This window comes from Microcaecilia unicolor, chromosome 7 (assembly GCF_901765095.1).
Source record: "Microcaecilia unicolor chromosome 7, aMicUni1.1, whole genome shotgun sequence".
Classification (NCBI taxonomy): domain Eukaryota; kingdom Metazoa; phylum Chordata; class Amphibia; order Gymnophiona; family Siphonopidae; genus Microcaecilia; species Microcaecilia unicolor.
Genome location: NC_044037.1, coordinates 65,465,782 through 65,482,609, shown reverse-complemented (window position 1 = coordinate 65,482,609; position 16,828 = coordinate 65,465,782). Strand labels below are relative to the sequence as shown.

Below are 16,828 nucleotides of genomic sequence, written 5' to 3'. Positions count from 1 at the left end.
ATTCTTTCTTGGGCTCTATCCAATAGGAGAGAGAAGAGAAACAATACTTTTTGGACATCCAGAATGAGGCTTGAATGAGAATCAAGCCTCATTCTGGATGTCCAATGGTTTGACACAACTGACACTCCGCCGAGCTTGCTTGTGCTGCTGCTCTCACATTGAGGTCCATATCCAGCCAGCCCAATACAGCTGCGAGACGAAAGCGAGTATTGTATCACGCCGGCCGGAAGAGACGAGGGCGAGCACGTGGACCACGGCGGAGTATGGAGGTAGCGTAATGCGCTTGCATGGGTGCCCCTCCCACCCCCGTTCCTCAGAGATAGCCCATTGTGAAGCTTGGGCTTCTTTTGGGCTTTTCTTGAGCACGGGTTGGACTGGAAATTCCCATTGTGACGTCAGCAGTCGCGTGTAGAGAGAGATTGCAGCCTCGTGTTGTTTTGGCGCTAAGCAGCAACTTCGGTGGAGGATGGTAAGAAAGGACATGGTTGGGGGTAAAGAAGGTTTATTAAGCCTATGTAGTCCATTGTAAGCAAGTAAGCCAATTTGGTAATCTCTGTTTCCACTCCCCTGCGCAGCCGTCATTGCCATACGCTCAAAACAAAGCAAGCAAACCTATGAGCTGCTGCATCCACCACACGTTGGTCCATCTGTAAGAAGTCTAATGCTGTTTCAGTTGGATAGTGCCTTAAAGGGTGGAGGTTGAGAAAAGAAATAACAATTGAATATCACTAAAACAGCTTCAAACATTATTGTATCTGGTAGAAACAGCAATTTGTCCTGTTTGTCTGTCCTAATTAGATTGTAAGCTCTGTCGAGCAGGGACTGCCTCTTCATAGTAGTAGTATTTTGCGCTCATGTTTCTTCACTCTTCTATGCGATTCAGATTGCCAGATTTTAGTGAGGTTATCCTGTTTCCTGATGGGCTCATCTTAATTGTTGTAATCTGCCTTGGGAAGCCTGGTGTTATAAAGGTGATGGAATATATTGAAATTTAATGGAAGTAGAATTACTCTCTCCTTTCATTGGGGCACATGGAATCACATCTTATCTGTTTTGTAGAAATTTACCTTTTAGATACACAAGTGGATTATTCTGTTTTGAAAGAGAATCCACGTAAGTGGAGGACTCGAGATCCCACGGAGAAACTCAAGCAAGGAGGAAAGTGGGAATGAGAACCAGGATTTCCAAAGACAGGACCTGGCTTTGGAAATTCTGGTTCTTATTCTGTTTTGAACATATTTCAGGGCCAAGTGGTTTTATAAGTCAAAATAAATATTTTGTTTCATGCAGATCTCTTTTGTTTAAACATAAATGGGTTATAATCCCCCATTGCAGCCCATTGGCTTTCTTATATTTTGTTCTTATGATGACTTATACAGTCCCAAAACTGAAAACTCATCTCTTCTATCTGGACGATAATAAAAGGAGCTCATTCTGAACACTATCCACCCTAAAAGGTTGTTTTGTGGCTGTACATGAGGAATTGCGATATTGAATAAATAAGTTTATGTTTGTGCCCCTAATCATGCATCCTAAGTTTATATAATCCTTTCAAGAAATTCATTTAATTGTTTAACTTATTAGTGCAACATAACCACAGAGTCATGATATGGTTGCATTTTCAATATGGTAATACTAGGGCCCAGCTAAGGAACAGGTTATTTTGAGTTAGTCCTTGCTGGACCAAACTTGCTATCCTTGTGCCATCACTATCCAGCAGGTAGGAAGTGTCTTAAAAGGTGGAGGATAAAGGATTTAAAAAACAAAACATGTCACACATTATCCCAAGCAAAGTTGTGTTCAATGTGTCTTACATTTGAAAATACAACTTGTTTTAGTGATATTGAATGTTTATTTAATGATATTTATATCTAAATATGGGATCTTTCAAATAAATTAAAAAGCTGTCAAATAAGTAAAAAAAAGAAAATGTATATTTGCTGGATTCATTTAATAAAAATTCTGGTTTATTTTTTCTTTTGTTTTTTATTTTAATCTTTTGTTTTCACCTTTTAAGGCACTATCTAACTCGATCAGGTTTAGACTTTTTATAGATGGACCACGCATAAGCAGTCAGATATTTCTAATAATCTTTTGCTATTGTTGTTGATAGTGTTTGTTGTTGTTTTTGGTGAACTAAAACGACAGCAAGCTCCGCCTACTGGCTTCAGCCCATATAATGGACTAGATTGATAGGAACACCCCGTCTCCTGTTTTCTTGAACCTCCGTGGTTGGGGGGTACCAGGCTGGTATATGAATACCAGGTTCCTATGGGAGTGGGGAGGGTCTGGTGCTCTGATTTGTTTGGGGGTGCTATGGCACCTTTGGCTCCTCCCCCTGTTCTGATGCCTATGGTTTAGAACAGCCCAGCGGGGATTCTGATAGAGTCTCCGGGATGCTAATAATTATTGCCTGAAGCAGCTGCTGAGGGCCAGCTTTGGTAGTAGTGATTCCGTAATGTTAGCTGGGGTGGATGTAAACATATTGAGTTATAGGAGGTTCTTGGCAGTCATTTGTGTTCCCTGGACTCTATGCATTCCAGTTCTTTTTAATCACTAGAGGGAGTGAATAGTGGAAGCAAAGCTGAACAGCCACTGTTGGGAAAATGAGGTTTTCTGCAATGAAAGAACTTGTCGTCATGGCCTGAAAAAAACATATTGGAAGTACTGGATAACATTTCTTTTTAGTATGGCAGAACAAAACAAGTAAAACTTTCTGCTGAAAAAGAAGATGAACAGTGAAAAACTTCAGTTTATAGGGTTTGTGGGAGTCAAGTAATAACATGCACTAGCATCCTTCACACCCTATAACTTACGTACAGTTAAGAAAAAATGTGAAGAACTGGTCTATCACTTGCCTTGAGTTCAGCCACCCATGTATTTAACTCAATTGACTTTGTACTACCCATCTTGGGCCAGATTCAGTAGATGGCACTTAAAAATAGGCGCTGGGAAAAATCTGCAAAGTACTATTTTATATAAAGAGCATTTCAGGCTTAGTGCTTTATTTATAGAATAGCACTTAGAGTGTATTCCTGTGCCCAACTTTAGGCACGAGAAATGCCTGCTGAAACCTGATTTAATCCTGGTGCAGAAATTGGGCATGCAACCTCTGACTTCTATAACACTGCACTTAAATATTTGGAATAAATATTTGGGAATGCCCCTGACCTGCCCATGGCCACACCCCCTTTTTGGTTGTGTGTGAGACTGGGCGCACATTATTATAGAATAGGGTGTAGGGCAGATTCATGTGTAAATCCTAATTAGTGCCAATTAAATCTAATTTCAATAATTGGTTGTTAGCACCCAATTGACATTTGTTTACGCACACACCCAAATTTGGGTGATCTGTATAGAATCTGGGGGTTTGTCTTCGTTTATTCCTGGGAAACTGGGCCGATTCCCACTGCAGGTCTTTTTGATCCTGGGCAAGTCACTTAACCCTCTATTGCCTCAGGTACAAAAAAACACCTTAGATTGTGAGCACACTAGGAACAGGGAAAGTACCTGCGTATAATGTATATAGTGTTGTGTATGTCTAGTAGCGCTATAGAAATAAGTAGTAATAGTATCTATGTTATTTTAATGTTTTTCCATGCTATCTATTATGGTATCATTTGTATTGTAAACCACCAAGTTCTGCAAGTCAGCTTGGGCAGTATAGCAAGCTTTAATAAACTATTGTACCAACATTTATTTTATTTCTGTTATATATGATTGTTCTACAGTGCTGTTAAATTTCTATATTTCTGATACTGATTCGTTAGCAAATTTAAACCTAGTAATTGGACTCTTTCCAAGTTGACTGAGTTATGCTGTTAACAAAATTGTTTTATGCTAAACTGCACCCACTATACACCACCTCAGGGCCGTGCCAAGGGTCTGTGGTGCCCCCCTGCAAGGGATCGGGTGGCGCCCCCCCCTGCAGACAAGCGGTTGGAGCGCGCCCCCCCCCCCCCCCCGTGAAGATGATTGCTGTTCTCTCTCCCCTGCCCTCCTGCTTCCATGTCCCAACTGCCCGCCCTCTTCTCCCCCCAACAAAATCTCTTTTAAATTTACCTCCGTCCGGCTGGCAGGGCAGAGAACGGCGCAGCGTCAGTGAAGGAGGCGGCGCTCCCGACGTCTCTACTAGTCTTCCCTTCGCTCAATGTCCCGCCTTCTTCTGACGTCATGATGTCAGAAGAAGGCGGGACATTGAGCGAAGGGAAGACTAGTAGAGACGTCGGGAGCGCCGCCTCCTTCACTGACGCTGCGCCGTTCGCTGCCCTGCCAGCCGGACGGAGGTAAATTTAAAAGAGATTTTGTTGGGGGGGAGAAGAGGGCGGGCAGTTGGGAGATGGGAGCGGGAGGGCGAGGCAAGCATGGCGCGGCGCCCCCCCAGAGGACGGCGCCCCCCTGCCACACTTACCTTGCTTACTGCGTTGGCACGGCCCTGCAGCACCTTGGTGAATCTCTTCATAAAGGAGGTTAATAAATCCCAATAAATAAACTTAAAATGAGTCACAAGAGAGCATGAGGCTACATCAGCTTTCTTACAAAGTAAAAAAGAGCCTAGAAAGAAAAAACACATTTTGATATTTTCGCAATTGTAATTCTGTAAACCAGCTGCAAGCATATTCTTGGTTTTAATTTTGTTTTAACAGCCACTGTTCAACTAGTCTGTCTTAAATTGTTTTTTCTTTGTTCCTTAAGGCTTCTGGCTACAAGAAAATATCGGTAGGCGCAGTTTCCCAGAGAAAGAAGACTGGCCCTAAGCCTGAACTGTCGGAAGAACAGAAACAAGAGATCCGAGAGGCCTTTGATTTGTTTGATACTGATGGCATTGGCACAATAGATGTGAAAGAGTTGAAGGCAAGGTTCTCGGCCAGGAAATCACAAATGCTGTTTGTAGCATATTCCAATAATAATACTGTAATTTTAAGGGCAAAATACACTGCTGATAAAGGGGTTTGTAGTTTTCTTAGAAACATGAAAAATGATGGCAGATAAAGATCATACAGTCAGTCCATTCTCTGTACTTTTCTTATGCTTTCTTGAATTCAGATACTGGTACTAATCTCAGCTATCGTCACTGGAGTCTGTTTATGCATCTACCACCCTTTTCGTAAAAAATAGTTCCTTAGATTATTGCTGAGTCTATCCCCTTTCACCTTCCCAGTGGCGTTCCTAGGGCGGCTGACACCTGGGGCGGATCGCCGATGCCCCTCCCCCCCGGGTGCATTTTTACCTGCTTGGGGGGGGGGGGGGTGCCCACGCGCCTGTCGGCTTCGCTCGTTCCATGCTCCCTCTACCCCGGAACAGGAAGTAACCTGTTCTGGGGCAGAGGGACCACGGAAAGAGCGGCGCTGACAGGCGCGTGGCCCCCCCAGCGGCGTGCACCCGGGGCAGACCGCACCAAATGCCCCCCCCCCCCCCCCCCCAGGAACTCTACTGCACCTTCCTTCTTTGATCATTTGTTTCAGAGCCTTCTTTGTATTGAGAAGCCTGCCTCATATGTATTTATACCATGGAGTTATTTAAATGTCTGCCTCATTTTATTCCTTCTCTTGCCTTTCTTCCAAAGTATATGTATTTAGATCTGTGTCTGTGCCCACGTGGTTTGTGACAAAGACTGTTGAACATTTTAACAGCCATCCTCAGGACTGACTCCATCTGGTTTATATCCTCTTAAAGGTGTGGCCTCCAGGCTTTCACACAGTATTCCAAATCAGGTTGCACCAGAGGCACTGTCATTCTTTTTCTTTGCTGGCCATTTCTCTCCCTATGTATCCAAGCATTCTTCTGGTGTGTGCCATCACCATTTCTACCTGTTTCTCTACCTTAATATTTTCAGATATGGTCATCCTCGGATCCCTCTTTTCATGTAAAGAAGTATTTACCCCGCCCACCCATACTAGTGGTTCCCATTTGGGGTTGTGGTCACAGTGGCAAAAAAAAAAAAACCCTGGAGAGTGGCATCATCCGTGTGCTCAGGTCTGCATGGGGGGCAGGGCTGCGGCAGAAATATTGACTAAAGCTGCAAATTAGCACACATAGACAAAAAAGGTAATCCTGGGGCCATGAGACTTATTTCTGCAGGGAAATGGGGTCTCGGGCCACAATTATTTGGTATGCACTGGCTTGTACTGTTCTGCTCCCTTGAGTTTCTACAGCCCAAATGTATGACCATGCTTTTTTTTTTTTTTTTTTTTTTTAAATCATTCTTGTCATATTCTAGGCCATTCTTCTGGCTTTGCTAGTTTTCTTCTTAACTTAACCATGCTTTCTGTGGTGTCTAACCTGTTTGCAAAGAAGCAAATCTTTCCCAATAGCACTTCTACAATTTTCCTTACAAAAACGCTGAAAAAAATCCTAGCCTAAAGACCTTATCCCTGCAGCACACCACTGGTAACACTCTCATCCTCAGAGTGGAAGCCATTTCCCTTTACCCTTTGTCGCCTCCCATTCAACCAGTTTCTAACCCCAGTTAATCACTTTAGGTCTGTACCAAGTGCGCTGAGTGTAATCAATGTAAAAGTCAAAGGACTTGCTGAAATCTAACTATTCTACATCTAACACGGTCCTCTAATTCAACGTTCAGGTCATCTAGTTAAAGAAATTGATCTGATTAGTCCGATTAAGATTTATTTCTAGTAAAAACCATGCTGCCTTGGATTCCAGTCACTGCACAATCCTGCTTTATCATCGTTTCTATTAATTTAGTTATTGCTGAGGACAGACTAATGGGCCTGTAGTTCCCAGCCTCCTCCTTACTTCCACTTTTGTAGACAAAAACCACATCTGCCCTTCTCCAGTTCTCTGAGACCAATCCTGACTCAAAAGAAGCATTGAAAATGTCACACAGTGAAGCCACCAGAACTTCCCTCGGTACCCTTGGATCACTTCATCTACTTTTCCTAGCTTAAGAACACAAGGCCTGATATTCAGCCAGCAGCGGGCAGTGCGTTTGCTGTCCGCTGCTGGCGTTAAACCCAGATTTTCAGTGCCAGGCAGTTTCTGGCTACTAGCATTGAATATCTGGGTTTATTTTGGCCACTAAAATGTTAACCAGCTATGCCAATATTCAGTGCTAACTGGTTAATTTTTTAGCGGTCAAAGATAGGCCTGCTATTTAAGGGGCCTATTTTGAGCACTCAAAATAGTTGGTTTGTAGCTGAATATCTGCGCCTAACTGGCTATGTTGCATGATGTAGCCAGTTGGCAGCCAGCTGGTAACCGTGATATTCAGCGGGAGATAACAGGTCATCTCTTGCTGAATATCCACAGTTAGGTGCTTAAATACTATTTAACCGGCTAGGAGCCGTTCCTGGCCAGTTAAATAGTTTTGAATATCAGGGGGGGACAGTCTATACTTTTAAGGATTTATATTCCACATTATCTTAGTATTCTAAGCAGATTACATACAACATACACAGTCTTAAAAAAATAAAATAAATAGATAACAAACATTGACGATTTTAAAGTAGAGCAGTCAGCATGTATGACAGGCATTTATAAGGGGGGTTATCCTTGAAAAAGCCACTTGATGGCGAAACGTGACGTTGAATTGAAGAACTCTCTGCAGCCGACACCATTTGCCATAAGCTAAGTAATGCTCTACACAACTATAATCTTAAATAAAACATTTTGTAGGTTTTTCCTTGTTAAAATATTCAATATTAAATACACAGAATTTCATTACAAACCTTTTGTGGACCAGTGGGAATGTTCTAAGTGGCACTTGAACTGGCTGACTGCTTAACTCCCATGCTGAGGTCTTATTAAAAATACTATTGTCAAGCAAATTAACTTAATGAAGTACAATAATAGCATATGTAAACAGTCAAATATCCTATACAGAACAGAATAGGCATACAGTAGGTATCTGTATTTAAAATACAGTATTGTTTATTAACACTAACCAGCAGTATGCAAAGCCAGAAAACAGGAAGAGAACCTGTGCACTTCTTTATTGCAATGCGGTGACGTTACCGGGGTGGGGGGAGGGGGCTCTATTGGATTAGTGAAGCTATACTATACTGATCTATTCTTAATTTTATTTGTATAGACTCTATAATAGAAATCATCAAGAATAGCACTCACTGGGGGCAATTCCATAGCTGGGCACCTCCAATTAGTGCCCCGAGGACACACAGGGTGGGAGGCTATTCTGTAAATTACATACATAGGTGGAAGTTCCATCTCTGTGCTGCCTGTGCCCCCCCCCCCCCTTCATTTATGTGCTATGTAAGTTAGGCGTGTGGTTATTGAAAGGGACCTAGGCAGTATTTTGACAGAATTGGTGTTCTGTACATTTTGCATGTAAATATAAGTGCCCAGTTATAGAATTGATCTCATGGTATACCACATGTCTCCTAAATGTCAGTGCCCCAATGTAGAATTGTCAACACTACTGCGCAGAACATTGTGCTTCATCTTCTTGGGTGGGGGGCTTGGGAGTACGACGTTGCTTAAGTGTCTTGAGTGCTCCAGTTCACAATCCTACATGTATAAGGGTGCTGATCAACTGGGAGAGAGTTGAAGTTCATGCATATTGGGTTTTGCTGTAGTTCTCGTAGAGTAACTTGAAAGCATTTGTAAGCTCTTTGAGCAGGGACTGTCTTCTATGTTTGTGCAGCGCTGCGTACGCCTTGTAGCGCTATAGAAATGCTAAATAGTAGTAGTAGTAGTAGTAGTAGTAGTAGTAATTTATATCATGAAACAATTTAAAAACCAGAATCTTTGTTTAAAGTTCAGCAGCTATGATATATTTTTCTCTCTGAATTTGTGTGTCTTGACTGCTTGAAACAGATTTTACTGTATTTTTTTTCTTTTCTTATCGCTTTTCTTGCTTTTTAGTTTCCTAACTCTCAGGCAGAAATCTGAGTATTTACCAGTAAGCATATTACAGAATTTACCTCAAGAAAAACACCAGTCTCTTTAAACACTTACAGGTTGCCATGAGAGCACTGGGGTTTGAACCCAAGAAAGAAGAGATTAAGAAAATGATTTCTGATATAGATAAAGAAGGAACTGGGAAGATTAGCTTTCATGACTTCCTCTCCGTGATGACCCAAAAAATGGTAGGTGCATCGCTGTGAAAATTAATTGAAGTGCTTTACAGTTTCATTTATTGTGTGAGCCTTGTAGCGCTGCTGCTCTGGAAACTTGTGTTCACTTTTTCTGTACAAGAAGCTTATCACGGAGAGGGGGGGGAGAGAGAGAGAGAGAGAACAGTATCCTGTAGCTTGCACGACCTCTTCTGCCCATAATGCAGTAATAATGGTGAATAACTGCAAAGGCTTTTCCACTGTAAGATTTTAAAATGTTAATTATGTACTCTGGCTGCTCCATGGTTACCCAAGCTTTTTCCCAGGCATGACAACCGTTTCCCCCTTCAGGTTAGAACACTACAGCCATAAGTATAATTTGCCAGTGAGATGGGGGTAGGAAGTAGAGAATGATACGGGGACGGAGACCCGCAGTAACCGCAGGGATGAGGACGGGGATAGGGCGTGGACGGGGCGAGGATGGGGACTGAGCTCACGGGAACGGGGACAAACTTTGTCCCCGTGTCATTTTCTACTTTAATGAACTGGACTGTTATTTATGTTTGATGCAGACAATGATATTTTGATTTTTTGGAAAAACAAGCAAACATGCTAGCCACAACTAGCAAAATTTGCATGGGGGATCCTGTTCATCCTGCTACCAGCACATGTTCTAAGAAGACATCTTCTATTGACAGAAGGACTGTAGAGCACAGGAGAGCTAGACTGAATCCAGAGACTGTTGATGTCTTAATCAGATTTTAAAAAATCATAACAGTGCTTCATAGGCATATGTTTTCCCAATAGGGCACACAGAACGGGTTGTATTTTGTACCCCTGAACATTTTAACAGGGTGGATTAGGATTCCTTGAGGCTTCTACAGATGAGGTCAGAGCCCCTGGAGATGGGGCGGAGATGGGGACAGAACCTGCAGGGGTGGGACGAAGACAGAACCTGTGGGGATGGGGCGGGGATGGGGACAAACTTTGTCCCCATGTCATTCTTTAGTAGGAAGCTTTACTTAGTAACAGAGAGGGGGCACTCCCCTCCCCCATACAAGCATCAATTTACCTTTCCCTTTCTTCACCCTTTTGCTAACATTTTCTCTCTCTTCCACACACTCACACTATCACTCTTTCTCCTTTTCTGTCTTCCCAGTTCTGCCACCACTACTTCCCACTTATTCAGTTGTAGCTGCAGCAGGGTGACGTGATAAAATATTTTCAAACTTTTGTACTTCTGAATCTATTCTTATTGTCTTCATGTTTTTAAAAAAATATTTTTATATTTATAACCTTCATAGGTGTAGTTTGCCTGCTTTGTTTGGCAAGGGTTAGGGAGCTTGGGTAAGGGGCAAGGTGAATGAACTTTCTCCCCCTCCCTCAGATTGGGAGCCTAAAGTTCCTGCTGGCAGCCCAAGCATGAAGTGCCTGTCCTAGCTCCTGCAGCGCTATTGCTTCCCCCTGCCCCCAGGCTCACCTCTTTCTCATTGTCCACCTGTGCCTCATACAGCACTGGCAGGTGATGTTTAATGTGAGCAAGTTCGTGTCACGCTACTATCGGACTTCTAGGTAGTGAGCCCTTGGGCCACTGCCGAGGAGCGGCAGCGGCAGGAGAATCACCCGAATACAGGACAGGCAGAACAGACTTCCCGGCACCCCGAGCCGGAACTCTCAGACAAAGGCTGCCGCTGAGGCAGCGCAGGCTGGCACCAACTGGACCGGAAATAGCCCAAACTTCACCTGCACCTAACCACCGTTCCTCAGTTGTTGAGCCCCAGAGTGCGGGCGGTCAGCAGGGCTTACCGGACAGGGCAGGAAAGCAGAACTGCAGTGACCAGCAGGATACAGGAACCAGGAACCCAGCTGGAGCAGGGAGGCAGCCGGCAGCAGAGTAAGCCAGGAGACAAGCCGGGTCTGGGCAGGTAGCAGGCAGCAGAGTAAGCCAGGAACCAAGCCGGGTCGGGGCAGGCAGCAGACAGTAGAGTAAGTCAGTAAATAAGCAGGGTCAAAACCTAAATCAGGAAAAACTCAGCAGCACTGCAAACGACTTCCACCAAAGGAAACTCCTCTGAGGACCTCTGTTGCAAGGCAACTAAGGACCTTCCCAGGTGGTTAATAAAGACAGCCCACAAGGGAGTTCACCAGGTACGGGTCCTGCTTAGTTCCAAAAAACTCCCCAAACAATCTGGAGGGCTAGAAGATCTGGACTGGACCAGCATATCTTCTGGAACATGGGAAACAGTAAACCATCAATTCGCAGCATTCCCCGGGTCTAACCCCCGGGGACCGAGGTGACTGCGAGCCAGGAACCTGGACACAACCGTGACAGTTCGAAGTGATGCATGTAGGAAAGAGGATCCCAAACTATAGTTACGTGATGCAAGATTCTGCATTAGGAGTCACTGCCCAGGAAAAGGATTTAGGTGTCATCATTGAAAATACTTTGAAATCCTCTGCTCAGTGTGCAGTGGCGACTAAGAAAGCAACTAGAATGTTAGGACTTATTGGGAAAGGAATGGAAAAATGAAAATGTTATATTGCCATTGTATCGCTCCATGGTGTGCAATTCTTGACACTGCATTTCAAAAAAGATATAGTGAAATTAGAAAAGATACAGAGAAGGGCAATGAAAAAGATAAAAGAGATGAGAACTTCCCTATGAGGAGAGGCTAAAGTGGCTAGGGCTCTTTAGCTTGAAGAAGAGACAGCTGAGGAGGTATGTGATAGAGGTCTATAAAATACTGAATAGAGTGGAATGTGTAGATGGGAATTGCTTGTTTACCCTTTCCAAAAATACTAGGACTAGGGGGCATGCCATGCCGGTCGATATTGTGTATCTGGATTTTCAAAAGGCATTTAACAAAGTACCTCATGAAAAACTCCAGAGGAAATTGGAGAGTCATGGGATAGGAGGCAGTGTTCTATTGTTAATTAAAAACTGGTTGAAAGATAGAAAACAGAGAGTACGGTTAAATGGTCAGTATTCTCAATGGAGAAGGGTAGATAATGGGGTTCCCCAGGGGTCTGTGTTGAGACTACTGCTTTTTAACATATTTATAAGTGATCTAGAGATGGGAGTAACTAGTGAAGTAATTTGCTGACGACACAAAAGTTATTCAAAGTTGTTAAATCACAAGAGGATTGTGAAAAATTGCAAGAGGACCTTACGGGAATGGAAGACTGGGCATCTAAATGGCAGATTACGTTTAATGTGAGCAAGTGCAAAGTGATGCATGTGGGAAAGAGGAACCTGATTTATAGCTATGTAATACAAGGTTCTACATTAGAAGTCACTGATCAGGAAAAGAATCTAGGCTCATCGTTGAAGATATGTTGAAACCCTTTGCTCAGTGTGCAGCAGCGGCTAAGAAAGCAAATAGAATGTTAGGTATTATTAGGAAAGGAATGGAAAACAAAAAGGAGGATGTTATAATGCCTTTGTATCGCTCCATGGTGTGACCGCATCTCGACTATTGTATTCAGTTCTGATCACTGCATCTCAAAAAAGATATAGTGGAATTAGAGAAGGGCGACAAAAGCGATAAAGGGGATGGGACTGCAGCACCGGGGAATTTTGCCCCCCCCCCCCCCTCTTGGCGGCCCTGCCTCTCTCCTGCCTTTCGTCCAAAGTATACTGTTGAAGGAGTCTATAGGAGATTGCTGCACCCGTTAACAGCACTCCCTCACAGGCACAGGGCCACCTTAAACGTGAGGTTGCAGAGTAGGTAGGGGATGACTCAGCAGAGCAGGGAGGCTGTGGTCAAAGCAGGATATAACCCCTCCTCACAGCTCACGGACACCCAGAGAAGCGAAGAGAAACCCTCCAGCATATGCGTCCCCATCTATGTGTAAGCTACAGAAGGTCACTTAGGTAGGCCAAGTTTATCTTGGAACCCTGCTGAAACTATAACTTTGCAACTCGGGGCCAAGCCTGGCCCAATTTTGTTGGATACTGAAAGACAGAACGTTAACTCTGGGACTTTAGGCCAGAGACGAATGTTTGTGCTGCCATGGCCTGGCAGGAGCAAGCCATGGGAGAGAGTTCTTCAGAGCAAGGGTGGACTTTTATTTCTCCTCTCCTGTGAAAAGAGCAGGTCACCACTTTTCCCTGCACATTAATAAATTGTTCTCTTCATATTTAAACCCAGAGTGTGGCTGTGTTTATCAAAGCACTAGGCCCGCTTTTGCTCACACTGCTACATATCTATATTTAGATCTTTTTTTGTCCCTGGATTCTGTATATGGCACCCCAAATTAAGAACATAAGAGTAGCCATACTAGGTCAGACCAATTGTCCATCTAGCTCAGTATCCTGTTTCTAACAGTTACCAAGATGTGCGCCCAATTAAATTGGCTAAGGAGCCAATTAGTGCCAATTATTGGCCCTAAATTGGCACCAATTTGGAATTGGGCACACATTTTGATATGCGCTATTCTATAACAATGTGCGCCCAAATACAAACCAAAAGGGGTTATGGCCATAGGAGGTGTATGGGCAGGTCAGGGGCATTCCTAAAATTTGCACACAGTGTTATAAAATACCAGAGATGTGTGCCCAGATTGGGCGCTGGTAATTACACCTGGTTTCAGCAGGCATAAATCCTGATGCCCAAATTTAGGTGCCGAAATCAGTACTCAGTGCTGTTCTATAATGGGGGCTCATCTTTGAGTGGCATTATAAAATAACGTTGAGTGCTGATTTTTTTTTTTTTTTTTTGCCATTTACTGAATCCAGCCCTTTATGACAAAGACCTTCTTTTCACTGAATTGTCAACATTGTTAAATTCTCAAAACTGAAGGCAACAGATATGATAAATATTAAGGAAACAATTGGTAATCTCTTTTTAAACTTCTGCTTCTGTTAGGTTTTAGCAGGTTTACAACCTTTTCTAATAACTGTAAAGTAAAGGGTCTCTTTTTATCAAGCTGTGCTAGTGGTCTCCGGTGCGGCAGTGCCAACAAAGCCCATTCACTTTGAATGGACTTTGTCGGCATTGCCATGCGGCTTGGTGAAAGAGTCTCTAAAGCAGTGAAATTACGCTGTTGTAGATGTGAAAAAAATGAGTGACTAATTTCCTGTATGCGTAGATACCAGATAATAAAAATAATTGTGTAAATCCATGTTGTTGTTTTTTTTTTGTTGTTATTAAGGCTGACAAAGATTCTAAAGAGGAAATTTTGAAAGCCTTCAGACTATTTGATGATGATGAAACTGGCAAAATCTCATTCAAAAACCTAAAACGAGTTGCCAAAGAGCTTGGTGAAAACCTCACAGATGAAGAACTACAGGTTTGGAATAAATTACTCTGCCAGTATGAACTATATGCTGTAGAAATGGATGTATTTGCTGTAGTTTGGGAGGTCTGATTTGGCTAAAACTTGGGTCTTCTTTACATATATGGCTTGTTTGCAAAATGTGGCACAGAAAACTGGGTTCCTCCACCAGAATCCTTAAGCATTATAAAAAATTCAAGGTTTGCTAAACTGGAGTATTATAGCCCTGTGTAGTAATGGTGCCCTTCCAGAACAAGGTAAGAAGCCTGGCATGAAGCAGGGCTGCTTCATATGCCATATTTGTTTGTTGCATAAAAAGATTCAATTTCCTTTGCAGTTAATCTATCACCTTTAATGAGCATTAGCAAAGTAAAGTTTAAATTTGTTTACTGGAAAAGGCAAATAGCTTGCTTCCTTCCAGTCGGGTCCCAGAGGAGCAGGAAAGTAAAGTGACTTAAAGGTCAAAAAGGTAATGGCAGAGACAAATATTTAACTGTATCCCAGTACTTCTGCTGAATTGTAGTCTGGTGCTCTAAATCCTAGATTTAAAAAAAAAAAGGAGAAAAACAGCTAGTGTTCTTTCACAGTTCTTTGTAAGACTTTCATATAAGAGCACACGGATACAGTTCACTGACATTTCAGTGTATGGGCCGATTTCTTTCAAAATATTAGGCTGATTTGGCAGATTTTTTTTTTTTTTTGGTGTTGTTGCTGGTGCCGTGACAGAATCCATTCTGACCGACACTCATTGGTTCATTGCTGTGCTTGCAGGAGATGATTGACGAAGCGGATCGGGATGGTGATGGAGAAGTCAATGAACAGGAATTCCTACGAATTATGAAGAAGACCAGCCTTTACTGAGCTATGGTTTCTTGTCTGTCTTTGACCCCCTTCTTGCTGTGTTTTGTTCATCTGAAGAACTAATTAGGGAGGACATTTCCTGCTAATTAATTTCATTACATCTTTTTTTTTGGTATAGGAGTTTGCCTTTTCGCATATCATTAAATAAATGCATGTAAATATGGAGATGTAGTGTACAGAATTCAGACTGAGTGTTCTGGATGTAGACAAAAAGTTACTTTTTTTGGTTTGTTTGTTTGTTTGTTTAGGCTTGCAGTGCTGCTTGGTATATGCTGGCTTATTAGGGTCATTCTTAAAATTTGGCTAAGTACTGCTCCACTCTTTAGCTCTCTCCTTTATACAGAAGAGCTGGATAATAACGGCTTTACTAGAATGACTATATACTCCCTGACATATGTGCTCACCAGATGGCTCCGTTTTGAAGTCCGACATTTTACTTTTCTGCTCTGCATTTTCTAAAACGATTCTAGTTACGGATGCTAGCAGTGGTAAATAGAAACCTAAATTATGAATTTATTTTTAACTGCTGTTTCGAGGCATACTAACGTTTTTAGAGTGGGGTTTTGTTTTTTTATTTTTTTTTTCTTTCATGGAAGACAAAGCTACAGGTGCCAAGCGAACATGAGAAGAATTTTACTAGCCAAAACTGTGTTGGTACATCCACAGTACAAAAATATTGTATGTTAATTCCATTCATGTTAAGTGGTTTATGCTCTTCCTGATTTATTTTCTCCGCTAAACAAGACTTTCACTTTTGTTGTGAACTGAAATTATTACTCGTGTTTACAAAGGTGTGCTGTAGGCACGTTAGCGTTTTTAACGCAGGTTAAACAGTAACGCACGTCAAACACTAACACGCCTATAGGAATGTATGGGCATGTTAGCGTTTAACACGCCTTAACTTTATAGGCGCGTTAAAAGCGCTAATGCGCCTTAGTAAAGATACCCCTTAGTTAGCAGTAGCACTTACATAGATGTTTATAAAGGACAATTCTGCAGTTATGTGCCAATGGCGCTTAGGGTATTTATATATGAGTGCTATAATGTGTATCTTCGAGGGGGCGTTTTGTGTGGGTGGAACATGTGCGGAGCTCCTAGTTATGCTTTCAACTTACAGAATAAGTTACACATGTTCCAGCCACATTTAAGTGCCCACAGTTATGCCAGGCTGTGGTTGGTGTAACTGCAACATACGCCGATACAAGGGTATGCTAAGATTCGATAATGACACATGACCCAGGTGTTACGGAATATGCTGCGAATGCTTATCAGGGTGACAAACTTGAGACACTTTGTTATAGAGAGCTTTCTGTTCATAACAGTTAATGCTTTGTATTTCCTTTATGCATGGCAGGTTTTACCTGTAGGTACCTAAGGGGTCCTTTTACTAAGGTGCGCTGAAAAATGGCCTACGGTAGTGTAGACGCGTGTTTTGGGCACACGCAGAATTATTTTTTAGCCCACCTACAAAAAATGCCTTTTTTTTTGGCCAAAAATGGACGTGTGCAAAATGAAAATTGCCATGCGTCCATTTTGGGTCTGAGACCTTACTGCAAGCCATTGACCTAGCGGTAATGTCTCACGCTGTAACAGGGCAGTAATGGTCTACACGTGTTAGAAAATAAAAAAAATATTTTCCAGACTCGTGTATCGGACGC

The 16,828-nt window shown here is 42.6% G+C and overlaps 1 protein-coding gene across 2 annotated transcripts; it reads left to right on the top strand.

Annotated features, from left to right (window-relative positions):
- Positions 1-116: 116 nt before the first annotated feature.
- Positions 117-16,592, top strand: LOC115473782 (centrin-1). 2 transcript variants are annotated; one of them, XM_030208876.1, is made up of 5 exons: positions 117-269; positions 4,696-4,854; positions 8,937-9,065; positions 14,187-14,324; positions 15,081-16,592. In XM_030208876.1, the coding sequence occupies exons 1-5, from the start codon at positions 264-266 to the stop codon at positions 15,168-15,170; spliced, it is 522 nt and encodes a 173-aa protein (XP_030064736.1). In that variant the 5' UTR covers positions 117-263; the 3' UTR covers positions 15,171-16,592. The 2 variants fall into 2 exon arrangements, with proteins under 2 accessions (XP_030064736.1, XP_030064737.1); XM_030208877.1 differs by having other exon boundaries at positions 117-469.
- Positions 16,593-16,828: the final 236 nt, after the last annotated feature.

Bases quoted from the DNA above. Each gene is read 5' to 3' on its own strand.
- LOC115473782 (XM_030208876.1), top strand. The intron at 4,855-8,936 runs GCAAGGTTCTCG...AAACACTTACAG, and splicing joins TAGATGTGAAAGAGTTGAAG to GTTGCCATGAGAGCACTGGG. The intron at 9,066-14,186 runs GTAGGTGCATCG...GTTGTTATTAAG, and splicing joins CCGTGATGACCCAAAAAATG to GCTGACAAAGATTCTAAAGA.